General features: G+C 44.4%; 1 protein-coding gene across 2 annotated transcripts in view; it reads right to left on the minus strand.

The window, feature by feature from the left end:
* DROSHA (drosha ribonuclease III) overlaps positions 1-27,414 on the minus strand; it is a 692,102-nt gene that overhangs the window by 236,131 nt on the left and 428,557 nt on the right. For both annotated transcript variants that reach the window (XM_086965123.1, XM_086965122.1), the window contains exon 16: positions 7,766-7,873. In XM_086965123.1, coding sequence (XP_086821249.1) covers positions 7,766-7,873 — 108 coding nt within the window. The remainder of the gene's footprint in view (positions 1-7,765; positions 7,874-27,414) is intronic.

A 27,414-nucleotide genomic window follows, 5' to 3' on the forward strand; every position in this document is an offset into this window, starting at 1 on the left:
GAAAAGCTTGCGATCCAGTGGGCTAGTGATGGTATTCCAATATTCTTCAAGGAAACAGACATCCTTCACTGACACAAATGATGCAGTCAGCGAACCACCTGTCAATGCGGCCCATTCCCAATATAGGTCTCTCAAGAGCTTTTTTGAGGGAAAGATAACTGTATCTGGGTTGGACCAGAGCTCCTCCAGCCCCATGTTGGTCAATATTGTTCTGAGGTCTGACAACCAGGCAATCCTGTAGGAACCCCGGAGGTCTCTGACTTCTAACAGGGCTTGAGCATAAAGAGAGAATTCAGGCGTTGTCCACAGGCGTCGCCAAAACGCCAGTGGTCTAGAACGCGCAATATCCTCAACAGGCTGGCACCCTAAATCGTATAAGAGGGGAATACGTGGTGTTGACTGCGGAAGACCCGCAACTGCCCTGAGGAATTTGTTTTGGGCCACCTTGAGGGGTTCCAGGTTACTAAAGCCCCAGAGCTCGGCACCGTACAACACAGCTGGAAAAAATGTTGAGCCATAGATCTTCATAAGGGGGGGTCATGGGTTTTGTTAGGGAGCACCTGCGTTCTTTAAGAAGTGCTCCTCCTAGTTGGGCATGCTTTAGAGTTAATAGGTCTATCTGGGATTTCCAGCTTAGATTATCACTGAAGGTGACACCAAGATAAGTAAAGACCGATGTCTGCTCAAGGGTAACACCTCCCATTGCAACCCTAGCTTTGGTTTGTCTCCTCCCACGAAGGACCATAAACTTGGTCTTTCCCACATTAACCTCTAGCTCATGTTCGCAGCAAAACAGCTCAAACCGGGACAGGGCTAACTGGAGCCCCTGCCTCGTTTTGGATATTAGGAGCGTGTCATCAGTGAACATGAGCAGAGTAATTTTCATACCAGCTAGGGATGGAGCATCGGTAGGGTGATTTGTAAAATATTTTATGACCCCATTAATAAATAAAGAAAACAGGGTGGGGGCCAATACACACCCTTGTCTGACGCCCTTAGAGACCTCGAATCTGGCAGTCACCTCCCCTGGCTTGCCCCAGCGGACCTGTGCATACGTGTGAGCATGTAAGTTTACCAAAAACCTCACCAATTCTACAGGCAATCCCAGTTTTAGTAAACATTCCCATAGCTTTACCCTTGGCACAAGGTCAAATGCGGACCTAAGATCCACAAAGGCTGCGTATAACTTGCCATCCCCGATAAAAACTTCCTTCCAGTATAACACAAACCTGAAGGCCTGATCGAGGGTCCCGATATGGGACCGAAAATCCTCCTGTAGAGGTGTTAAAATGTCAAAATCAAGTATCCAAGTCTGGATGCGTCCCAGGACTAGACGGGCTATGATTTTTTGTACTGCGTCTATTAAGCTGATCGGCCGATAATTGGACGGGGCTGATCGATCACCCTTCTTATAGATAGGCAAAATCTCAGCCCGAACCAAAAATCTGGAACCAGCGCGCCATTAGCAATGGCGTTAGCTAAGGTAGTAAATAAGGGACCCACAGATCCTGTTCTTGTAAAAACAGGTCCGCCGGAATGCAGTCGGAATAGATTTCATAACAGACTTTACCTCTGAGTGTGTAAATATTAGGGGTTCATTGTGGTTTGGGAGGGGCAGAACCACTACAGACTTAGCATTGATCTTAAACTGATTTTCAAAGAAGCTAACCCACTGTTGTGGCTCCACATAAGCAGTCTGGGGTCGCTCATCTGGGCAATTTCCCCACTTGAGGTGATGCCAAAACTGCGTCATGTTCCTGCCATCGCATGCCTCTGTTAGGACCCTCCAGCGGTCCACATCCCAATTTTTTTTTGCATTTTTCTGTGCTACTTTATAGGTTGCCCTACAAGATTTAATACAGCCCGGTATTCTGGATTTAATTGCAGCAAGTAATTCACTGTGAGCCTGGCTACACCTTTGATCAAACCAGGAGACTTTCCTCTGTATTTCCTTTTTACCATGGTTTGAGATACTCTTGATAAATAGTTTTTAAGCCCCTGGAATAGCTCACTATGGGCACTTGGAATTCTAGCCATTATCAATTCTTGGGTATCACAACTATTCAGCTTCTCCATGGTTTGGGTAACAAGGGATCTGATTTCGGCCCTGGCTACCTTGTCTGCGGCTATCTCGGGCCACCGAACCCTTCTCATATAATTTTTTTATGTGACCAGGGCATGTATTGCAATGGATTCATCAGGGGGCAGACCGGTAAAGCTATAGTCTGCTATAACCAGCACCAATGGGTTATGATCGCTTTCGAGTCTGGTTATGACTTCCATATCAACAACGGCGGGCCATAACTCCAGGTTAACCAAAATGTAGTCAATTCGACTACCATGTCTACCATTATCAAAAGTAATATTACCCATCCTATCGGACTTTACTCTACCATTTACTGCCTTCAAACCGAGGTTAAGGCAAAGCCCTTTAAGATACAACGCGGCTTGTGTCCATTTTCTTATGGGTGCAAGTTCCAGTTGTGGAATTCCCCACACCATGTCCTCCGCCTCGGAGAGCTTCCCATCATCTCCATCTAGCGGCTCAAAGCACGTGTTAAGGTCACCTACCACCACCCTATGCCCCTTACACTGTTCCTTGGTAAGGAAATTCTCCAAGAGTGCAATCGTTGAAGATAACTTCCCACCCGGGAGGCCCCTTACATAAACATTCACAAGAAGGACATTAAAACCCTTCGTCGAGCAAATCCTAATAACCAGAATATCAGGGCTATCAATTGAAATCTCATCCACTGTAATGCCTTCACGCTGGCGAACCCAGGTAGTCAGGCCACCCACTGGGTCTCCACCTATGGCCTCTAACTGCCGGTTTAGAAAAGTTTAAAAAAACAGTGTGGAATAAGGGAGCAACCGCCCAGGTTTCCTGGAAGGACCAGATGTCCCCCAGTTCTATGAACTCCAGCCAATCCGGCGAACAGAATCTTGCCTCCAACCCAGCTATGTTCCAACAAGAGAGCTTAGTGTGGTGGGTAGCTGTCATGGGGTCTGTTGCAGTCAGAGTGGGGATGTTATGTTTAACTAAGAGAGTAGGACTCACATTTACTAGGGGGGGGAAGCACTATTAATTGTTCATTAACCCTTTGCTGAGATAAAACTGGTGAGTCATGTGACCCCCTCCCATCTGACACAATGGTAAATTCCGCCCCTGACTGGGGGGAGGCATTATCAACCCCCAGTCAATCATTTTCTTCAAGGGATGACTGTGGTGCAAATCTGTTATGAGTCAAAAGGGGCTGTAACTCTGGTATGTGGGGTCTTGGTCTCTGTGAAATCCAGAGTTCCTAGGCGATCCTAACCGGCCCTGGTTTATAGAAATATCCCAGTGGCAGGATCATAATTTCATTTGCGGAAGAAACATGGCGAGCGGCCATATCTAGGATATGTTCGACTAATAGGGGTGGCCTAAAGCTCAATATTACACAATCCCCTGCCAGTGACTTGTGTGAATGGCCTATCCAATTGACCCGCCTAACCATTTTAAATTCCTCAAAGAGTACTTGGTTCTTCCCGAATCTTTTCCCCACACAGTGCAGTGCTTTGTTTTTAAGGTTAGACCAGTGTTCACTAACATCAGCCGATAACGGTGGCACATTAGCTAGAATGACTGTAAACAGGGTGGCTTCAGGGGGAAGGTGTATGCTTGGTAACATTTCTGGACTTCCTACCTCTGCCCCATTTGCCCTCAGCTCTTTGTCCTGTGGCTGCCTCTGATCCAAGACCAGACTATTGGACCTAGCAGGTGTCGTTTTCAAAGACCCAGTGTCCCCAATTGCCCTGGGGTTGTGGGGGAATCTTGGTTATAGCACATGAAGGGTTGAGATTACCGGTGACGTTTACCCCATTAACTAAGGGGTTAGTAACATTGTCGCTAATTATGAGGGGCGGGGTGGTCAGGGCAGAGGGTTTGGTAATGAGGTGTTTTTCAATACGATTAAGTCTCTCCATCACCATGTCAAGTTTGGCCATGATAGGGTTGATGATGGCGGTTAGTTGGTCACCTATCGCTGTGCTCAGTGGCTCTGTGTTACAGAGCTCAGTTTGCTGTGCCCTATTACCACTGTGTAACCAAAGGCCTTCACAGGAACAGTTTTCTTGCTAGGACCCCGCCCTTTCCTTTTCTTGTTCGGGGGTTCTCGGGCTTTCCCCTAGATTGCTTTGCTTCCCCTGGTGGTTACCCTAGCCGGGATCTCAGGGCTACTAGGGATTGTAGATATATCAGTCGCTTCCGTTCTTACGGGGGATTGCACTAAGGCTGGGGAGGGGTGAGCACCAGAGGAGTTACATACAGGGTTGGCCTCTAGGACTTGGAGCTGTGCGCAAGGCAGTGATGAGTTGGGATCCAAGGATAGCCTACGCTCCACAGCTAAAATCTTCTGATTTATTGCCGACTCAGCCCTGGTCAAATATTCATCTACGGTCTCCATTCCCCTGTCCCCTGCCTTCCTTTTATTCATTTGGGATTTGGGTGCCACTAACAATCGCCAGAACACTTCATAGGGTATGTAATCCCAATATGAAGCAAATAACAGAAAATGATAAGGAGTCAAACAGTATTTGCAATGTCCAGTGTTAACAGTAGATGTTAGAGGAGGGGCCCGGACCGGTCTCCTCTGGCCCCGTCCTTGTCCCGGGCTTAGCCCGGCGACCGCCCGCGCGCGTCCTGCGCTGCGGGGCACCGGCTGGTCTTTTGTGAAGCCCTGGCGCCGCCTGATGACTATGTTGGCGGGCGCCTGGGCTAGGGCTTCTGGGTGATGCGGTCCAGTCCCAGCTGAGAGGCTCCGTCGGCCGTTGTCCTCACAGCGTTGGTGGGCTGACAATTGCCGTTTCCCTCACGGCACAAAGGAGAGTGAAAAGTGCCCCCTGTTTGCTGCTGGTGTGTTCCGGTGGATTCAACAGGTAGGCGGGCGCCAAATCAATCAATTTCCGCAGCATTTCCTCCAGATCACCTATAGTATCCATTTTTCAAGGATCCACTATGTCCTTTATAAACTCCGACTACTTTAGAATGTCTGACTTTTTCATTAATCCTTAGCATCCATCCCACTTTCCACATCTTCCCGCTGCTGCTCCTCCTGGCATGTATTGACTCACCTATCTGCTCAACTCTGTAACAAAGCATCAATAACAAAATAATCTTCAAAAGTAGCTAAAGCACCCAATACATTCCACTGCGTGTGATTGCTCAGGGTACAAGCTTCTCAGCCCACAAGCACGTAATCACTGAGAAGGCCACTGTAAGACACAAGGCAGTCGTAAGCGCCCAGGATTAAGCTTTTTCAAAATGATTAAACTTTTTTTATAACAGGTGAAAATCCAATTTCTGTTATTGTCTGACGTGCTTGTATACTAGGTTCATGAATCCTGGAAATGTTTATTTTTGAAGTTTCGGTAATTACTAAAACCTCAAAGTACTGCACAATATTTTGGGGTTTTTTCTCTCCATAATTTGGTTAGATACTGGTTTTCGGCAAAATTAAATCCTAGATGGGAATACTTTTGTTGCTTTATTAGCTTACCAAATCACTATGATATGAACAGTTTATTTGTGGTAAAGAGTTAACAAAAATAAAATGAAATGTTAATTTTCGACAGACTATCGAAAGTATTTTCCTACAAAGTTGCAGGTGGGAAAAAGGTCAACATGTAGTGGGAGAAACTCTCCAAACAGCAGAAACAGTATTTCCGGTATTTCGGGGCTGAAGTTTTTTTATGAAATACATTTTCTCTTAGGATGCAGCGGTGCTAAGCTGGTGCATGCATTAACAAGTACCTGTGTACAGTACAATAGAATACAAATATTTTTAATTATTTACAGCATGTAGGTATCACCTACAGACTGCAGTTAGCTGCCTGTTGCTAACAGAATTATTGTGTACAATACCAATACTTCGTGTGTGGTTTTGGGTCAGCCCACTGCTCAAGATTGGTTGGCTTTCTTATCTTGTTGCTTCTTTATCAATGGCTTTCGTACCTTTTCTTGTGTTTGTGCCTAGGCTGGAGTGTAGGTTCTTTTCCATCTTTTTGATTGGATGACGTGTCCTTGTGCTTACATTCAAGGAACTATCCTGGTCGTATTCTTTTTGCAATCCACTGGAGTTGATGTGTTTTCTTCCTCTGTCTCTCCTGCTTTTCTCCTAACCTTCCACCGCATGCTCTCTTTTGGTCACCATTCCCTTCCTAACCCAAGTTTGTCCACAGCCTCTCTCACTTTCCACATCCCGGTTCAGCTACTTATTGCTTTTTTTTCACCCCCCCCCCCCCTCTGCTCCTCCATTGCCTCGCCCCCCCCCACCACTCACTGTTGGTTGGTGGCATTCAGTTGCCCAACCTGCTTTAAACCCTCAATCAACAGGTTTTCTATGTTCCTTCCACCCATCTCGTTTTTTAAAAATGTTTCCCTTATTTTGCAATTTGCTACCCGCCACTCCATACTTTAGAGTGTGCTTTAGTCCTCCTTTTCTTGTGTTTTGTTTTTTAGTTTATTACTCCAAGACGGGCGTCCATCCTCTTGAAATGCTGACTAGCATCAGCAATAAGCTTATTTTAATGTTTTTCCCAACTTGTTCAATATTAGCATATTGCATTGGTAACGCAAGGTGGTCACCTAAAGACTGTCAAAGGTCAGACCCATTTGCTTTGCCAATTCTTGTTTAAACAAGGCCAGGAACCACAACACATTTTTTTGTATACAAGGCTGCAGGTCGCTATGCCGAAGAGGAGAGATTTAAACCGATACTACTGGTGAACTTTCTTTGAAAGGAGAGAAAAGAATTTCATATAAATGAGCCTCCACAAGCAGCTACTAATAACTACTTGCATCAGAAGTTTTAAAGACATTTTTAAAATATAATTTTTTTGTGGAACACTACTTCAGGGACCGGGGTGATTTCTGCATGAGCTGCGTTGTATAATGTAAAAAAATATTCTTAAAACAAATCAGATTAAAATGGTGAACCATCAATATGCTGTTTCAGCTGAAACAGCCTTTACCAACGACTTGGAGCTATAACACAGTCCAATTCAACATATGGAAACATATTAGCACAAGAACCTACAGCACTATCATAGGCAACCCCTCTTTTCTTAGAACACCTCTACACGACTGCCAATGTCTCCTGGGCAAAGGTAAACCAATGTGTTGCTTCCAGCGAACTTGTGTATGGAGCTGGGTGCAATCACTGATCGCTGAGGGGATAGATGAGGCTTTTCAGTGGAACCACAGGACAGGCGCTTCACTGGCCAGCAGCCGGCGCAAAGAGGCATCAAAACAAGGGCAGACAACAATGAAGTTAGGCCTGACCGGTGAACCCCGCTCTGTTTGCAGAGTGTTTTCTGCACTCACCGAGTGCAGAAAACTCCGCTCTGTGTAGTGCAACAGAGTTTTTCCCCGCTCCCGTTTGCGAACAGTAAGTTTGCGAGCTTCTGCTCGGGTAACATTTTTACCAAAGCAGCAGGAAGACCAGCGAGAAAGGCAGTTCGCACTACACTCAGCCACTTGAGGAACTCTGTGGATTTTTTTTGTCACTTTGCGGACTTCCGTGTAGCAAAACCCCGCAAACAAAGCCTAGGCCTGAACGAGCATTTGGCGAGGTTAACCTGGGGAAAAACTGACTGAGCAAGTGAACAGCATGTCCAGAAAATCACCTGGTATGTGGAGAAACCCAGCAATGTCAGAGCTGTTAGAATTTATTTAAAAATCAGCAAGCATCTAAGGGCTGAGTGGGCTCGCGCTACTTGTAAGTACCTGGCAGACATCAGCACGAAGGCCAGTCGTGAAGAATCCTTGGCTTTCCAACTCCACGGTCACTTCACGTCTCATTGAGTTCTTCTGTCTTATTTTCTGCAGTGCTTCCTGCGGTGAAAGGAGGACATTGTTATTCAGTCATCAAGAAAGAACCAAGGCCACGTAATTAAAGGAGTCCAGCTAGGGAGATAAAAACTCAGAAAAACAAAGTACTTAATGCTCCAGTTTCTATTCAAATAATAAAAATAAAGTGTGACATCTTTCAATTCTGAGTAATTCTGAGGTGCATTCCGAGAGCTTAAGTAAGTGGTCCAAGTGCCAGGAAAATGTGCCCTTCGTGACCCAAGACAAGGCAATATGTAGAGTGCTAGTCACATCCCATTCTATAGCTGCACAACAAAAGGCACTCAGACAGCAGGAAGCCAATTGTAACCAACAACCTGCTGGTTAAAATGCACATTTTAATGGCAAAAATCACTTAAAGGCAGGAGCACAGTCACGATTTCCTCTACCTTGAGTTCACAAATACAACTTCCATGCTAATCTGTTCACAAAAGTAAAAGGTTGGGGAATTTTATGCTAGCAGAAATAACATGTTTAGTTCAAGGCATACATTCTAATGTACATACAAAACTATTGCAGTACGTGCAATGACCACAAAGGAAAATAGCATATTCTCAACTATTGATAGAAGGTTTAACTTCAGCTTTAACCATGGGTGCGATGCAAAGCTCCACCATTGTGTCTGTAGTGAGCCATGCGGAATGGTCCCTCGCCGCCTCGCCCCCCCCCCCCACTTCAGAAGTCAAACCACGCACAGAAGCAGCTTAGACACAGGACAAATACCCCTAAACAGTGAGGGCATTAGCCCTTGGCACCCAGTTCATTCAGGCAACAAGAGGTACTCCGTTGTTTTTAGGATGAAAAGTTCAGGCCCTTCGGGTCTAGACAATAAGCAGAAACGTCATGGTTGTGATACAAGGACTTACTCACCATATGGCTCTCTGGCACAAGCGGAGATTACAATTGTGTGTGTTGCTTACCAGCATTCCCATCCTATGCGGGGTAAAGGTGATCTCACTGCCATGCCATCAGCTAAGTGACCTAGTCTGCTGTTGATGTGACTTTATGAACTGTGCCAAGGGCTTTAGGCTACAAGATAAGCATTCATATTTGACCTGGCTCTTCTTGGCATGTCATCGCATAGCTATTTAGTTGCACATACTAAAATGAAATTGATTTATTAGCGGTTTCTTGCACATCAACAATATTGCCATCTTCCAATAAGAGTGGGATGCTGTATATTCCACCTAGACAGGCAATATTGTAGCGAGAGGCGAGACATGGTAACGCTAGAGGGTCACATATATGAAGCATAAACAACATGTATACACTTTTCATATTTTAATGTATGGCATACGAGGTCCAATAAGACAGGTCACTCGATACATTATTTTTATAAAGAACCTCGCATCGACAGACATAAGCTGCATAAGGAATGATCATTACATTGTACATCTCTTCAGTCATACTTTATGAACCAGGATCGCAAATCGAGTACTACACTTTCAATAACTTTAGAACTCCGTAAGGGCTAAGGAATACCTTCATTATTTTACTGATTAACTTGGTTGTTTCCGTTGTCCAGATATCACTTCTAATAGGTTTCAAAATCTGACGCCACGTGCAAATTGCTGCTCGATATTTTATGCCTTTGAGAAGGTAGCTGCGGCAGGAAATACCTATATGTTCAAATGACAACTGTCAGTAACTTTGTGCTGCTGGACCATCTATTTTCCTAGCCATTCTAATTAATCCAACATTGTGTTAAGCACTACGTCTTGGTGATGTCCTGTGGCATCAACATTCCAGGCAAATATCTGCGGTGGTCAGGAGGCTATGAAACAGATAATGATGAAGCAGGTGCAAGGAGAACCAGAGGCATGAGGGCCTCACTGAACCCTGATTATCATGCTATTTTATTGACTAAAAGTTTCCTTACTGGCACAAGGTCCCACTGAGGGCGCCAAGAAGTAGGAGGCTGAATCAGGCTCAAATAGCTTTCGTTTTTTCCAGTATTTCCAGTAAAATAACAAATGACTTCTTCTACAACCACAAAATACAAGTACTTCCATTGGCCAGAGTACAGAAAAATAGCACACAGTGACTGTTAAACTCCTTTATGCATATTCAGATTTTCCTCTCGATTAAGGAAGGAACTGGAGCATGTCTACACAGAAAATAACTTTTTCTAAAAAAAAGAAAAATAGTTTTAAAAATCAGACACTCCATACCCAGTCACTTTATATCTTCTGCCACATGATAATGTGTGTAGACCTCTGATCCTTGCTCTGCATCGCTAACATAAGTAGGTTTGGTGGGTGGTTTATAACGAAAAAGGACTACTGACCAGGAGTAGAACAATTGCACACAGTAAGTTGAGCTTATGCCATGTAGGCCCCTGCATACTAAGACTGATGTCACCAATTCTGCCATAATCAATGTTTCCTACAGAGCAGAATTAGGATTTGGATAAATGCACAGCGATATGTTAACTTACAAAGTTCAACAGTTAGTCGTTTTTTTGGTGCACCGTAAGGTGGCGTCGAGGGTCCTGCGACGTCAAGATACACAACACAGATGTGGCACTAGAGAATCTCTAGTGTCATCCCTTAACGGGCACACAAGTATTTGTCTTCCCACACAAAGAAGACTTTCAATCCAGTGTTTCAATTGTTCATGAAATTTATTTTTATAGAAGAATTTGTCATCATCATTTCATATTGTTCATTCAATATCATTCTTGTGTTTTTGTAAATCAGACATTGTCATAATAAGGCATCCAATGCATTTCGGGCATTATATAGCATGCCCTTCATCAGGGAAATAGACACTGCAAAACAAGGAATAATAAAATCATATCATCAAAGGTTCTGTGTGAGTCTTCTTAACATCAGTCATAACATAAGCAATGCAGGGTCTGCTAAATATATGCATTTAAATCAGTATGAGCTGTGTGTGAATTCGAGAGTTTAGTGATGTGGTTAGTTTTAGTGGAAAAGCAGAAAAAACAGAAAGACTCTTCTCAAAGAAAAAATGTTCTAACTCACATGGCTGGGTCTCTAACAATACTTGAGTTCTGCAAAACAAAAATAAGGCAATGCGATAAAGGCGGTGCGATCGTCATAATGAACATGGATATGTATAACAACAAAGTGACAGAACATATCAATGATACAAACACGTATTGCAAATTGGATCACAACCCTACACTGGAGTACTCCAAAGTGCTAAAAAATATCATTGACGGCGCACACAAACAAGGTATCATTTCAGACCGGACAAAGAACTTCTTGGTTACACTCAATCCCAAGAGTCCCACATTGCGGATGACACCAAAAATACACAAGAATACCTATGACCCCCCTATGCGACCTATAGTATCGACGAGAGGGAGCTTACATGAACCGATAGGCCAACTCATTGACAGGTATCTACAGCCGACAGTTCAATCGATGCAAACTTATGTTAGAGATACATCTCAGTTTCTGCAAATACTTCAACAAATCAAGCTGGACCCATCAGAAAAATTAATTATGTGCACTGCAGATGTTTGCAGTTTATACACCAGCATACCCCATGACATGGGTTTAGAGGCAATAGAGTCTGCTCTTTTAAACACAGATCTTGATCAACAATTTCAAACTTTCCTCATGGAGCTGATGTGTTTTATTCTATATCACAGCTATTTCAAGGTCAATGAAGCTTGGTACCAACAATTAACAGGCATGGCTATGGGCAATTCGGCAGCACCCTCGTATGCCAACATATTCATGCAGTGGTATGAAAATCAACACATCTTTTTGAACACAGAATGGTCTCGCAATCTCAAAACAATGATCAGATACATTGATGACCTTTTCATTCTTTGGTCTAACACTGAGGAGAAACTAATAACAGAACTCACTAAATTCAACAATCTGGACGCACGAATCCAACTGACATGGACCACATCAGAAACCTCAGTAAATTTCTTGGATGTTAAAGTCACTAGAACTCCAGCAGGCTTTAAAACAGATGTTTACACCAAACCAACGGACAGGAACAACATGTTGATATACTCGAGTTTTCATCAACCCAACTTGATTAACAACCTGCCGTTTTCACAAATGGCAAGAGTAAAGAGAATTACCTCAGATGAAAATGCATTAGGTGTCAAACTAAGAGAAGTCAAAAAGAAATTCTTGGATAGAGGTTACCCTGAATCTCTACTAGAGGAATCAAAGAAAAAGGTTGAAACACTGGATAGAGAGAAACTCCTAACCATCAAAACTAAATCTGAACAAACACGTACAGTGGTGGTATCCAGATATTCCACATCTAGCAGGCAATATAAACAAACCATTCTAAGACATTGGTCCATCCTGAATCTTGAACCAGATTTCAAACAGTCGTTTATTCAACCTCCTATCTTTGCTTACACTAGATCTAAGAATCTTGGAGAAATCCTTCAACATAAAACAACCACAACCTTTACACCTGCAACGAAATTCTCTGGTACGAAACCTTGCCTTAATTGTGGAAGTTGCAATAACATAATCCGTGGCAACACATTGTGTCATCCTTCAAAAGGTTACCCGATCAAACTAAAGGTAAATGCCACTTGTGAATCGAGTAATGTCATCTACGGAATCAGATGTCCTTGTGGCAAAATCTATGTTGGTAAGACGGAACGCCGAATCAAAGTACGTTTAACCGAACACAAGTCCAACATTCGTTTGAAAAATATGAAATCTGCATTATCCTCCCATTTTGTTGAAGAACATCATAACATCTCCCAGATCAAATACATCATCCTTGAAACGGTCCAGAAAGTAGAAGGCAGAGACAATTCTAAATACCTTCTGCAGAGAGAGAACTATTGGATACATAATTTATCCTCCCAGAAACCATTGGGGTTAAATGAAAGAATTGAATTTGCATGTTACCTATAATCAATTGCTCCCCTGACTGTTCCTTGTGTATACTATGTGAGTTCATATACACATCTGACACTTACACCTTCTCATATTCTTTTCCATTTCTTCATATTCCATAATAGCACTAACCAGAGAACAGCTTAGCTACCATCCCAGTAGTGACCAGTTCGATTCCCGGTATTTCTTTTTATTTTTTTAAACCCAATTTTTTTAACCCATTTTTTTCAATCGTGCTTATATATATCTTTTTTTACATTTTCTAGCATTTTTTCGCAACCGGCTCTCCAGGCCACCCATCAGTATTTAGATAATGCTCAGTGACTCAGGTATTACTTAGATATCACTCTCTGGTTTGCTACCTTCGATTTTGAGTCTTTCTTCCATGACCATGCCATGTGACTCGTCACATGACCAGGATCCAGGTTAAATAGGTGAACGCGAGTGGCATTTTCATTGAGCCATCGCGGAGTACGAGGAGAGAAGGACGCAATCACGCACCTATTCTTGAGCAAGGTTAGTTGGTAGGGACTTTACAGACCACCAGCCTGGTTGTCAGTAGGTTTTTTTGCCTTATGAACTGCCCCACTAGTTGAGGCTGTTTTTATAACATTGCCTTATTTTTGTTTTGCAGAACTCAAGTATTGTTAGAGACCCAGCCATGTGAGTTAGAACAGTTTTTCTTTGAGAAGAGTCTTTCTGTTTTTTCTGCTTTTCCACTAAAACTAACCACATCACTAAACTCTCGAATTCACACACAGCTCATACTGATTTAAATGCATATATTTAGCAGACCCTGCATTGCTTATGTTATGACTGATGTTAAGAAGACTCACACAGAACCTTTGATGATATGATTTTATTATTCCTTGTTTTGCAGTGTCTATTTCCCTGATGAAGGGCATGCTATATAATGCCCGAAATGCATTGGATGCCTTATTATGACAATGTCTGATTTACAAAAACACAAGAATGATATTGAATGAACAATATGAAATGATGATGACAAATTCTTCTATAAAAATAAATTTCATGAACAATTGAAACACTGGATTGAAAGTCTTCTTTGTGTGGGAAGACAAATACTTGTGTGCCCGTTAAGGGATGACACTAGAGATTCTCTAGTGCCACATCTGTGTTGTGTATCCTACAGAGCAGACTCACATTTGCAGTCCTCCGACACGTGTGCTAAATGATTACGAGACTCTACAGGAGATGGACCCCAAGCAAAGTCGCACTTAAAAAATAAAAAAACAGTCTGCATGTCCGCGTCCTCACATGACTAATAGTGGGAGGCAGCTTATTGGAAGTCCAGAGCCAGAAATGTGTACATATGTCCCAGCTTGGGAAAGCAGCTAACCGGCCCTCCATGGAAAATCTGTGTAATGTTACAAATGGGTCCCCTCACTTTCTCCCTAGAAAGTAATGTGAAAGATGTTCTTGGTTTCTCTGCCCAGCCCCCAAAAATAGTGCTCCGCCCGTCCTTAGTGCCAGCTTGGGCTCGCCGAACTGCCGCTGTTTATAAATCTAAGTTGACCCTTTGCCCAAGACGCCCATCTTTGAAATCAATAAGAAGGTCTGCACACCACCCAGAGTAAGGCTTGGGCTAGGGTAGGAATTAAGGCTACCCTCATAAGAGTCTGAAAAAGACTCGATAGAGGGATACTAATTCTAGCTGGTTCTATAATCTAAAGGTGGCGGTAGACTGCCCTACATGCTGATAACTGATCTTAAATCTTCTCCCTGATTCAGTCTCTGTCCTTAAACTGCTGCTGTGAGTACCACAGATTGGTAGAGCCGTCCCTATCGCGGTCACTAGCCCTAACCGCACAAGTGAGGTACCATTTTTATCAGGAGACGTGTGGCAAAGAAAGAATAGTAGAACATTTATTATCAATAGTATTTCTCTGCATTTGAGTCTTCTAAATGTAAGCCAGGGTGTAAGAAAGAAGAAGTTTTGAAAAATGTCCCCAATCACATGCTGGTATGAGTACCCACAAATTTAGAGATGTACAAATAGCCACTGCTTCTAAAGTTGCATCTGGTGTGTTTTTCAGAAATGCAGAGGTTTCCTAAATACTCTGTGATAATATTTAAAACTGCATGATGCAGTCATGATGCAGTGGAATTGCATCACAGTGAATGTTCTAATGTTAACCAGTATTGGGTTGTACTGCTGATGGTTGCTGCATGAAACTTGTACTCCATTAAAGATACTTCAAGAACATACATGAAGCTCTCTGTGTGGATTACATGTTCATTTTTCATTCTTTATATTTTACCATGTAAACTACTATATACCCAGAGCACAATGAAACCCCATTGTAAGGTGCAGTTCAGTTGTTGGCTATGAGTAACTAGAGTTCTGAGAAAACCTACAAACTATATATCCATGCAACCAGAGGGGTCTAGTGGACGCAGTGGTATATTGATTTTGTAAATCGCCCACTATGACAAGAAGTTACAAATGAAAACGTTGTCAAAAATGGCAGTTTTTTCCTACTGATTTTCAATTTGCTTTTATTTAAACAGTTCGTTTCTTTGGGAAAACCTTGAAGGATCTACACAAATAACCACTTGCTGCACTCAGAATTTAGTTTACTTTTCAGAAATCTATAGTTTTCTGGGATCACCCAGGGGTTCACCCCAGTTTCCAACACAAACCAAAAAGTTGAAAGCACAAACATTTGGGAAAAGGGGGATACTTCTTTGCAAAAATGCCAAAACGGTGGTAAACATTTTTTTTGCTCTACATGTTCCCGAAAGCCAGGAACATGAGGACTTTAGCACAGCAAACCTCTTTGTTGATGCCATTTTTTGTGGAAAAAAAGACTTTTGCAGGGCATTTTTATTTTATTTTTACTACAACAAAAAATGTACGCATAATATGCCTATTTTCTCAGTCCTCTCCAGGGAAATCCACAAACTCTAGGTTCCTTTAGAATCCCCAGGATGTTAGTAACAAGCATTTGCAATGCAATAGGTCTCACATTTGCACGAGTTAGAGTTATTGGCATTGTAAATGATGATGACTTATCTATGTGTTTTGGTTAGTAGTGGATGTATGCGTTTGGAGTGGAATTATGTGGGTTGAATTGGAATTGTTCATTGTAGAATTGTGTGGGGTAGGATTGTGTGGTGAGCAGGGTATTTGCATAGTGGAACTAAGTGACAAGGTGAGTAGATTGGGGTGGGAGCTGCACAGAATAGACGGAAAGGAAGATAGAGAGGTATAGGTAGTTTGTGCACAAAGTGGTGAATGAACTCTAGATAGAGGTGGTGCTCAGGTGGTGCGAGTGATACTGAGGTGTTGCTGTGCAGGCGGTCAGTGATGCAGAGCTGGTGCTAAGGTGATGCTGTGCTGATGCGCAAGATGGCTTATAGGTCATGGGCAGCAGTCAAGGAGGAGATGTTGTCCAGCTGGAGGGCAATGGCTAACATCTTCCAAGCTCTCAGATGTTTTGCTCTGTTACTGAGGTCAGGCAGTGGTGCATAAAGGCAACTTGGTGGAAAAATCGAACGTCAATTTCTGGCTTATGCATTTAGCAATGTATTTCATAAAAAACACCCAAGCTATATGGACTTCAACCACATACATTCCTAGTGCCATTGCATACCAACGTTGGTCTCCCTCGACTCGCCCAACAATCGATAAAAGACAAACTACTGTATCTTACTGCGCTACTGGTTTATACGGATGCCATCATGAGTAAGATTATCCTTCAGAAAATACATTTTAATAAATCTAAACGTGGCAAATTTAAAATATGCTGTAAACATATAGCTAGTATTAAAATACTTAATTGCATACACACAGCTGAGTACAAAAGTCATTAATGTAGAAATAATGGCGAAAACTGCCTGTGAATGAGCTTCTCCTGCTGGGGTACGAACAGATATCACTTTGCACACATGCAACTTTCACAACAACACCAAATATCGTCTTCAAGTCGAACATGGGACCCACAGACTGGCCTCATATAGACATACATATAGACATACTATGAATGACCTGCAAACACGACAGACATTAAAACACCATCAAGCAGTTTTCCTTAACAAGTACACTATTCCCGACGGTGCGCGCGCTTTGATTCAATAATGTGTTCAGAATATCTGCGTGGAACCGCGCTCGGCAACCTAGTGTCCTCTAGCAACGCAGCCTTGTATAGAAGCGGTTTACTGTAGGTAACGTGATTTATCTCCTGCAACAGAGCATGCACCCATGCAACCAAGATTTTGAGGTTTAATAATTTAGCATTTCTTATTTCTTTGCACACAAAAAAGCATTTTTGGCGTATTCTCGCATTTAGTTGTTGCCATTACTCAAGAACTCATGTCTTTTCTGTTGAAGTGGTGGTCGATCAAGGGGTCAGCGTATGCCAATGAAAGAGCACTGGATAATTACAGGCATTTCTCTACCGATTCCAGGAAACGGAAATGAGTCAAGTACATACGGACACCAGATGCCAAGAACTCAGACAACCTCGACTTGAAGCAAGATGGAGTGACTTTAACGCACAGGGAAGGGTATACACTGCTCTGCTAGCTCGGAATTAGTTTGATAACCATCGTAAACCCACAAACAAGAGAGTAGCCACAAAATTAAAATACCCCCCAGTTAGAACAAAACATCTGAGAGCACCAAGCAAGTGAAGCACGTGAGACCAACCCTCCTTCAACCAGTGGTGCACGCGCACCACAGAGGAGCGAGGGCGGAAATCGAAACTAGTGGTGCGCACGCGCTCCACAGAGGAGCGGGGGGCAAGGGAGCCTGTCATCTGTTCCGCACGCTGATGCGTGTCTTAGACGCGGACGCGAAGGGGCGTAGCAAAGGCGGGACATGCGCCCGTCTTTGCCTAATCGTGTGACGTTCAAAAAAAAAAAAGCATGCAAAAGCCAATGGCCGATGGGGAAAGCAAAACCACATGCACAAGCATGTGGGTAGCTTTCTGAAGCCTATACAAGAGGTCTAGTGCTGCGCGAACAATGCTGCACCCTACAACGCTAGGCGTGAGACCTAAAAAGGACTCAAATTTGGCTTGGATACCGTATGTGGAAAAAAAGTTATTGAGGCCTAAATGCGAACTACAACAAACAGCCAAAACAAACATTGGCATAACCAACAGGTCTCGTCTTTGGGACCATATAAATGATTAGGCATGCAGCACACAAGCTGCAAGTTTACAAACATCAGAAAGTAGACAGAGCAACCGGTCACATTTCGTGTAACTATTTAAGAAAAGACAGTGGTTCCTGTGGAACTATACTTATTATTTACTAATAGTGCAAATAGCAAAAACTGCATATATGCACAGGGAATCAGTGGGATGTCAGGTAGAAAGAGACTGAATTACACTGGGTAAAGTTATTCAATGATTTGTATTGTATCAAACAAAAATAAGAAATAGAAAATAATTTCAGATTAAGTTCAACAATAATTATTTACAGTCGTGAATTGTGTCCCAAGTGAAATTGTGAACCAAAGCATATGGAATCATTTGTGAAGCAATATGTGCAAGGTTTCAGGTAAATTGTGTTATATACAGAAAGCGACCAATTCCTCTTTACAAATACATAACATCTATAAAATGATAGAATGCCAGTTCTATTGGTTCGCTTTTCTCAATGTCGACGGCGTTTCGACCCTAACAGGGATATCGGGTCTCTTCAGGACTTAGGATGTGTGGGACATCTCTTGTCAGGGTTTCTCAATATGGGTGGTGTGCGTGAGAGCCATGTGCAGGTGAAGGTAAGAATAAAGGTACTGACTAAGAAACCCAGCCGGGTTCCCTAGCGAATCTGTGGCTTGAGCAATTCCAATGTGATGCTCAATAGCTGTCCTTTCTGCTTCAAGGTGTAGTTTCCATTGAAGTCGTTTCCTTGTATCTGCGGGCGCTGTGTAGCAATCACCGCAGTCTGGGTAGAATTCTTGGTATGGTATTCAAGGGGCTTCTCGGAGGAGCTGCGTGTGTCAGTCCTCTGCGGTCGTGGTAACATTTCGTGTAACGGCGGTAGTTGCGCTGAACAATTTTTTGTAAGCGCGTATGTTTGAAGATGTGAGCTTATAAATTGATTTTAAAAATAATTATGACATATGCACTCTGTTCTAAGGCTAACGTCATTTGTCTCCAGGGGAGTATTGGTAGCTTTCAAAGATGGCGCCTGTAAAAGGCAGTGGTGCACTATATCTGGTTCCCCGCTTGATCCACTGCCCCCCAAATTTTGGAAAACTTTTCATGAAGAATTGTTCCCGCCTTTGTTCTCAATCTGTCTGCAATCTTTGAAATCGGCATCTGTCCCAGATTGCTGGAAGCTAGCAGTGGTGTCGCCTCTGCTAAAAAAGCCAACCTTGGATCCAGCCGGCCTCTCCAACTATAGGCCGATCTCCTTACTTCCCTTTCCCATTAAGATCTTAGAGAAGTGGGTAACTCGCTCTCTCTCCGGCTACCTGGAACGTATTGGGTGGTTCGATGAGGACCAGTTTGGCTTCCGACCTGGTCATGGGACGGAGACCGCACTTGTGACCGTGCTGGACAACTTGCGTTCGCGGGTCGACAGTGGTCGGGCAGCCTTCTTGGTGCTGCTCGACATGTCGGCCGCGTTCGACACGGCCTGCCATCGGACCCTGGTTCGGAGGCTGGAAGAGTGCGGGATCTGCGAGGGGGCCAGAGATTGGCTGATTTCATATCTTGAGGGCAGGCAACAGCTGGTGTCACTTCCACCTTTCAGCTCGGAGCCAAGGAAAATTGGACAGGGGGTGCCACAGGGCTCGGCCATCAGCCCGATATTGTTCAACCTGTACCTTCGTCCACTTATCCAGCTAATAAAATCTTTTGGGGTCTCGGCATTTAATTATGCCGATGACACTCAGCTGGTGTTTTCCTTAGAAGGGAACAATGCGATTTCGCTGAGTACCTTCCATCGCTGTATGGCAGCTACAGCGGACTGGCTTCGAGCAAACTCTTTGCAATTTAATAGTGCGAAGACGGAGGTGCTCCACTGTTCCACTGATCGGATCCCGCGGCCTCTACCCACTGATTTCTGGCCTAGCACCTTTTCTGAACCAGTGTTGGCATCGGAGTCAGCCCGTAATTTAGGGGTCATGTTTGGCCCTAACTTACAATTAGACCTACATGTCAATAAAACCACGGGAACATGTATGATGCTGCTCCGTATGCTACGCAGAGTTTTGCCTTTGCTCCCCGCCCAGTCCAGGCCGGAAATAGTCCGTGGGACTATTTTAAGCCGGCTTGATTACTGTAATGGTCTTCTCCTGGGGGCCCCAAAAAACTTGATAGGGAAGCTGCAGAGGGTGCAGAATATGGCTGCTAAACTGGCCCTCTCACGACCCAGATCCAGCTCTTCTACTCTTGCGCTCCGCGATCTACACTGGCTTCCGGTAGATCTACGGGTCCAATTTAAAGCGGCCTGTTTGGTGTTTAGAGCGGTTCACCTCCTAGGCCCTATCCCGTTACAAAACATGTTTTCATGGTATTCTGCCCCACGTCTTTTGCGGTCGTCATCGGCTCACCTTTTGGTGGTGCCTAGGTTTCAAAGAGTGAGGATGGGCGGCCGCTCATTCAGAGTGGCGGCAGCCAAATTGTGGAATTCACTCCCACTCACTCTTAGGAGCCACCAGGACTATCTTCCATTCCGGAAGGCTTTAAAGACCTATCTCTTTCCCAAGTAATGGTTGTGCGTCTGTGCTGTTTAGTGTGGGGGTTCTCTGATCAAAGCGCCAGGATGCCCTCTGGGTGACAGGTCTGCGCTCTATAAGTATGCTAAATAAATAAATAAATAAATAAATATATTCCTGTCCTTGATACAGAAATATATAGTCTCTTGAAAGCAGGTCACACCCTACATTATTCTGCAGACATGTGAAGTAGAACAGCCATGTATCTAGGCATGTAATAAATACTAGGACTTCCAAGTTCCTGCGGAGTCCATACATGCCTTGTTTTGAACAGCCCAAGAGATCCACCAAACAACAGAGTTTTTAAACAAATCAGTGACCTGCGGCGCACAGGTTTCAAGAGCAGGTATCATTTATGTATATTACGTCTCCTTATGTGGTTTTAACAAGTCAAATACATGAAGAAAATAGTGAAACCTGTAATGTTTACTTTCAGGCTGATAAGCATGCTGGTGTGGAGTTGTGTCCATGGCGTAGATAGTGCAACGCGTGTGATGTGCTAGGGGAGGAGCCTGCCTCCATATCACCTATCCAGCACCGGTGGTCTGCGACGTTTGAGGTCGATAGGAGTGAAAAAAATATTAATTTATCATGGCAGGCCTCCTGGGCACCCTGTCGAGGGCGGTACACTAGAACAGAATCCTCAACCTTAAGGGTGGTGCCCAGGTCCCTTGGCACATGCTTGTGGGCACAGAGTCCTGCGGTCTCTGGGAAGTGGGCAGAACATGAGGGCGGAGTCCGGTGATCTCAAAGGGGTGGGAGCACTGGTACATACCCTTTACCTGCATGAAACCACTTAATTAACTGCTTTCATGATGGGCCCGGCTGGGTCAAATTGTGCGCAAGACCGTATAACAAATTAACATTGCCATAATTCTCCAAGTGCTCATAAGGATAAAATAGAAATGGGCAGCCCACGTTTCGAAATTTTGTGGACTAACAAGCCCCGAAATCATAAAATAGCAATAAGTCTTTATCCTGAGCAAAAACAATAATGTTCAGGAGTTCGCAAGCGTATAGTTCAAGGAGTAGGAGCCTTGTGGTGTCACGGCGGTGGGAGCCCTGTGGTGTCACGGCGGTGGGAGCCCTGTGGTGTCACGGCGGTGGGCGCCCTGTGGTGTCACGGCGGTGGGCGCCCTGTGGTGTCACGGCGGTGGGGGCCCATTGGTGTCACGGCGGTGGGGGCCCATTGGTGTCACGGCGGTGGGAGCCCTGTGGGGTCAAGGCGGTGGGCGCCCTGGTACATACCCCGGCATGAACTGCATGAAACTCCCCTTAATTAACTGATTACATCAAGCCCAGAAAGCACGCAAACAAACACAATGAAGAGGCCTAGCTCACAGCAGCCATTATTCATTCAGTGTCGAAGATCAGCATCTCGAAGTAAGCCGTTCTCTTGGAAGCACTCACCAGTTGCATTCCTGAAGGGCTGCTGACTTTACTGCACTGAAAGTGGCATTTCTCTGTCACGGTTTATGAGCACGCGTTTCCTCTGCCTGCCTGAGCACACACCGCGTTATATAGGTTACAGGGCAGGTGCAGATGGCACTGATGATGCTATGTTATCATATGCCACAATGTCTCGGTTTTGTGGAGTGCCGCTCGGCTGCCCATCTCAGGCTGCCAGGCGCTGACAGGACGGGTTGGCTAAGAGGGTGCTGGCTGAAGGTTTACCTGAAGAGATTGGTTAACAGGATGTTATTTCCCCGGAGCTGAATACAAATGTACATAATCAGATGTTTGAAATTTGTATACGTCATCATTGCTCTACTCATCCTTTAACAGGTTAACAATCAACGACGTGGAACTGAGGGGGACAGCGTGTCTGAGTTCAGCACGCAGGAGGGATGTACAGAGCCACAGAAACTCATGTTCAGAAGATGGATGGGCCCAGTGTAAACAAACACAAGAAGGCAAGCATCTTAGACACACACACACACACAGAGGCACGCACAGACACGCACGCGCACACCTAAGAAAAGACACACATTTTAGTGTGTTATGCAACTGCAATGAAAATGTAAATATAAGTACAGAAACAGACATATGGCACACACGCACAAAGTCAACAAACTCACAAACGTAAAAAAGAAGAAAAGGCTTGTAAATACAGAGAAAAATAGACCATGGCACACTCAGAAGATAGGGAGAGAAACAGGGCCGGACTGGGAACCAAAACCGGCCCTGGCAAAGTGCTCTGCCAGTCCCGCCCCTCCCGGACCCCCCCAGGAGGTTGGGGGTGGGACCGAACTCTTTGCCGGGCCAGTTTTCGGCCGATTTTGTTACAGGGCCGATATTGCAGCTAGGCTGCAAAATCGGCCCTGTAACAAAACCGGCCCCCACCCTTGCGGCGCACCAGGGGATTGCCGGTGCCCGCAACGGCCAGTCCAGCCCTGGAGAGAAAGCACACGAAGAAAACACATTATTCCGGATCACACATGGACACTAGATAGATTCATGAAGAAATAAAAGAAACACAACCATGACACAAACGTATGCACATACACAATGCACTCATTCTCACATGCAATTTACCCCTTCCTGTGTGATTCCTAAACTTGGGCCTCGCACCGCGCCCACCCCCTTTTTTAGGTCTCGGTCTTCGCAACGCCCGTGCGTTGCAAAGGAAAGAGACCTTTTCAGAGCGATAAAGCTTTTCAGCCAAGCACGTGCACGCGTTCCATTGCCCCCCTGCCGTGTTTTGTTAGAAAACTGCCTGATTAGCCAGTCAGAGTGAGAGTCCTGTGTGTGTGCAGTACATGCCTCGCGCTCGAGGAGGTGACACCGGGCGGCGCCATGAGCAGACACCGCCGGAGCTCAGGGAGTGACACGGGACCCGAGGAGAGCTTCACATTCCGTGATTTGTGGGGTGCTGCAGTGCCTCAGGGGGCGTTCCAGTGACTAGAGCAGTTGGCAGGCCCCCTACCTCCTCCCAGAGCCAGCAGTCCCCTGAACAAGCAAAGCTAAGCCTCCTCCAGGCTCTGGGCGTCGAAAGGTCACTGCAAGATTTGCTGTCACCCAAACTTGAATGTCTCGCGCCATAAGTGCGTGAGCCTACGGAGCTGCACGGAATGTTTAGCCTGGTTTTCACAACACCAGAGGTATTTATATTTTACAAAACATTCTACATTATTACAATTTTATTTGTTCAACTTCGAGAAATTGCTGTATCTAGTGCTTTGTGAAACAACCTTTAACAATTTGTAATCACTATTCATTTGTGGAGGCAACACACCTGTAAAATTAGTAAACTAGAAAAGTGTGCTATAGGTGTTTCTAGTTGTTTCTTTACATGCCCGACACTACTGTGTAGTAGTCTGTGAAGCAAAGTAAATGTCGCTCATGACGGGTGTGTGACAATGGACCTGCTGCTTGACAGTGTCCACAGAGTTCTACCAACTTCCTTCAATCAGAGCATATATGAATGGATTTCAAGCCCTGTATCTTGTATGAGAAAAGAAAGGAAACAATCACTTGTAGGCATCAAAATATCCTTTCTTTGGTTTTCATCCTGTCAAAGGTTGTCTGGTTTGTGATGGATCCCTGCCGGCCTTTGCTAAACAGGTTATACCTCCTCAGTACTTGGTCTCTGGTTTCACACATTATCAGTGTCATGCGTGTTCTACTGTTTGGAAGAAGCCTCTCTAGCTTGGCATTAGCACATGCAAAGAAAGGGCATTTGAATCAAAGTGGAACATTCGTAGTTTGACACGAGAAACATTGCTTTAAAAAAAATAAAATTAGAAAAATAAATACAAAATTTCATTTAAGTTGCATCCTAAGTAGATTGCTGTAGTGTGGTGTGTGCAGCGAGTTGAGAGATGTGTGACTTTGTAAAAAGCTGCTGGGGCCCAAAGTTTTTCTTAAGAGTACCCGCAACCTGCACTGCGGAATGTTGGCTTGCAGAATTTTAAGGCTGTCGACTTTTGGTTCCACCTCATGCCTCTTCCACCACCCTCCACTTCCGCTTCTTTAAGTAATTCTTCCAGGTTCTCTTTAATCTCTGCTTTCTCTCTTTCTTTAACCCATATATTCTTTTCCTCTTTTCTCTCTCTAGCTCTGGGTGAAAGTCTGGTAATTAAAAAATTAATGTCGGTCCCCATATATGAATGTGAGTGCCCACCACCTCCAACAGTCTTCACAAATTAAGTACTGGTTTCAGCTCCCCTGTTGAGCAGTGAAGGGTCTTTTTTGAAAATACCCTTTCTGCACAGTTTGTGAATGTTAACAGTGGAATTTGTGCATTTACCAAGGGGTTCTACTGAGCAGAAAAGTGCACGAAAACTTGAAACATGCCTGATTGTATTATGAACATTGCCCACCTGTGATTCCATTTACCTACTGCCATCCAAATCATCTATAGCCTCCTCCTACAAGGTTCTGTATAGTGCTCTAAACTTCGCAGTGTTCTTTGTTTTTTTTGTGCCTTTCTAGTGCTTATACAAGTATTTGTTTGTCCACACTTGACTTTTAATGTTGTCCACGGTGCCTTTCTTTTTAACTTGTTGATTGACATGTTGTGGTGATTTATCTTTTGGACTCTAAGGCTTTGGTTGCTAAAGTTTGGATGGGCCTGTAACTAGTCCCTTTGACTAGTGTCTGTCTTTCAGACCTCTTGCAACACTCGCTTACTTAAGTTTCAGAATATCCGTATCCCAGTAAATGTCATTACATGCAGGTTTGATTTCAGAATACAAGAGTCGGAGATCAGGATTACCATGACTGTTCTTCATTGGAAATAAGAAGAAGAGCGATTTTGACAAAGGCAGCCACTGCATGTACCAGCAGCACCTGGGAGATACATGGGAGGAGTAAATTCACAATCAGAAGGATGTGTCTTCTCTCTATAAGAGACCAAATAGGATTAGGGACACATTCAGATGAGCATGATCTTCGGTTTACAAGTCCTCAGGTGTCTGGTCAGTGCACAAGTGCTGCATACAGACTTTGGGGGAGGGGAGCGTGGTCTGTTGTAGAGACTGGTCTCATCGAAGTTCAGAATGGAACTATATACATAAGCACGCACTGTAGTCCCCTTTCACTGCTGTTCCCACCTTCTGGTAAAAACAGGATCTCAACATCATTTCTAAGGGATACTGTGTTAATAAACTTCTGAGATCTGGCATCGAAGCATTTATTGTAATTCTTTTTCTCCAGAGGCTTCCAACATGTACTATTCCATGAGTTTCTGATGAAAATAAAAAAGCGATGGGTGGATTGCTCAAATTATTCTCAGCCACTAGTAATTACTTGGGGCTGCCATCTAGTCCATCATTTTTTTGGTTGCTGGAGCACCTCAGCCATGAACTAGCCACATTCTACTCAGTCTTGATCCCGCTCCAGTATGAATCGTCCACCCAAATCGCCAGGGTAGATCTCCGCTGAAAGGGAACTCAATCAACCGCAGATCGGTTTCTCCCTATTTTGGGCCTCATCAGTAGGGTGCAATTTGTGCCAGATGGCAGAGTGAGCATGGGTCTGAGGTCTGGGTATACCCGAGTCCGATAGGTGCATTGCCTGAACTAATCTCAGCCAATGGTAATCACTCTGGGCCACAATCCAGTCCATCTCTTATGTTTCTAGTACCCATATGAATATTGATGTGTATTTGGTGTGCATTACTACCTTGCAAAACCAAGCAAAATAGTGATGTATGTAAATCCCGTGCATGGTGATCTATTGGATGTCTTTGAAGAGCACTAGAGGTTAGGTGGTGGGTTTTCTGATCTTGTGAACTGTGAGAGACTCTGCAGCAAAGAGCTGTGGTTAGACAAACACAAAAGATTGTTTGCCTATGTGCATTTCTTTCCTTTTACATGGGGATTTATGTGTGTGATGAAAACATGTAGGTGTTTCACTATGCATCTGCACTTCATCATTTATGTGTGTGTGTGTGTGTGTGGCCCTAGTTTTTTTTATTTTCTTTGCATGCACTATGCAAAAGCTGCTCCTATTGATACTGTTAATGCTTGTTGCCAATCCCTTTGATGCTATTCATGCAGTTTGTGCTCCTACTAATGCCTTTCTTTTTACTCGACTTGATTTGTCCATTGTCCTATATGTTCCCAGGCCTATCAATAATTATCTTTTTAGGTCGGGCCTGAGCAGCACATACGCTGCTCTGCAATGCATGCTATTGCCGAGTATAGACTTGAAGCCCCGCCCACATTTTTCATTGAGTTTCGTCATTGTCCTTTGTGTAAATACTGACTTCTGATTCGTTAATAGGCTTGTTTTGCTTGGCTAGGACTGAGATCTGGAAGGCCGGAGCCGAGATAGAGCGCTGCTTCCAAGTCAATTGAACAAAAATGATAGAATGCTTCAATGTCTCTTGATATGCCTACCCTCATTCTTAGAGGCCTGGGGCCATATCACACAGAGTACCCCTGGGGCACAACGGGCCTGTACACCCGCTGTTTTGTCCCCTGGTCACTAATGTATTACAGCAGGGCTGACAGACTCATGTGCAGCCCCTTCTGTAATACTGATGGCACTGGGGCACATGAGGCGCTATTCTGAGAGACGCTCCCTTATTTGCATAGAGGCGAGGCCCCATGCAAATGATGAAATCACTTCACCTCTGCACCCATTGTGGACTGGGGCACAGAGGGAAACAGGCTCATGGAAGGCACACTGGCAGTGCGCCTTAAAATGTGGTGCACTGTCAGTGCACCTCCTTAAGGCAGTCCTCTTGAGAGTAGAAAGGGGGTCCCATGGACGCTCCAGACATCCCCCTGCAGGAAGGTGCATTCACTCACTGTGACTGTCTGCTATGGGATCTCTCTCCCTTCTTTAAAGTGCAAGCGGCATTACACCTTCCATGTGAAGCACGGACCGGCTTGTAAATAGCCACTCCATATTTCACTACATATGCTACCCCGAGGGCAGGTGTGGGATCGCAGCTGCCCCGAGGGCGCACATTCATTGTAATAGGGTACACTGTCCCTGTTTGCTCTGTGTACCTGTTTAACGGT

The sequence above is a fragment of the Lissotriton vulgaris genome, chromosome 4_1 (assembly GCF_964263255.1).
Source record: "Lissotriton vulgaris chromosome 4_1, aLisVul1.2, whole genome shotgun sequence".
NCBI classification, from domain to species: domain Eukaryota; kingdom Metazoa; phylum Chordata; class Amphibia; order Caudata; family Salamandridae; genus Lissotriton; species Lissotriton vulgaris.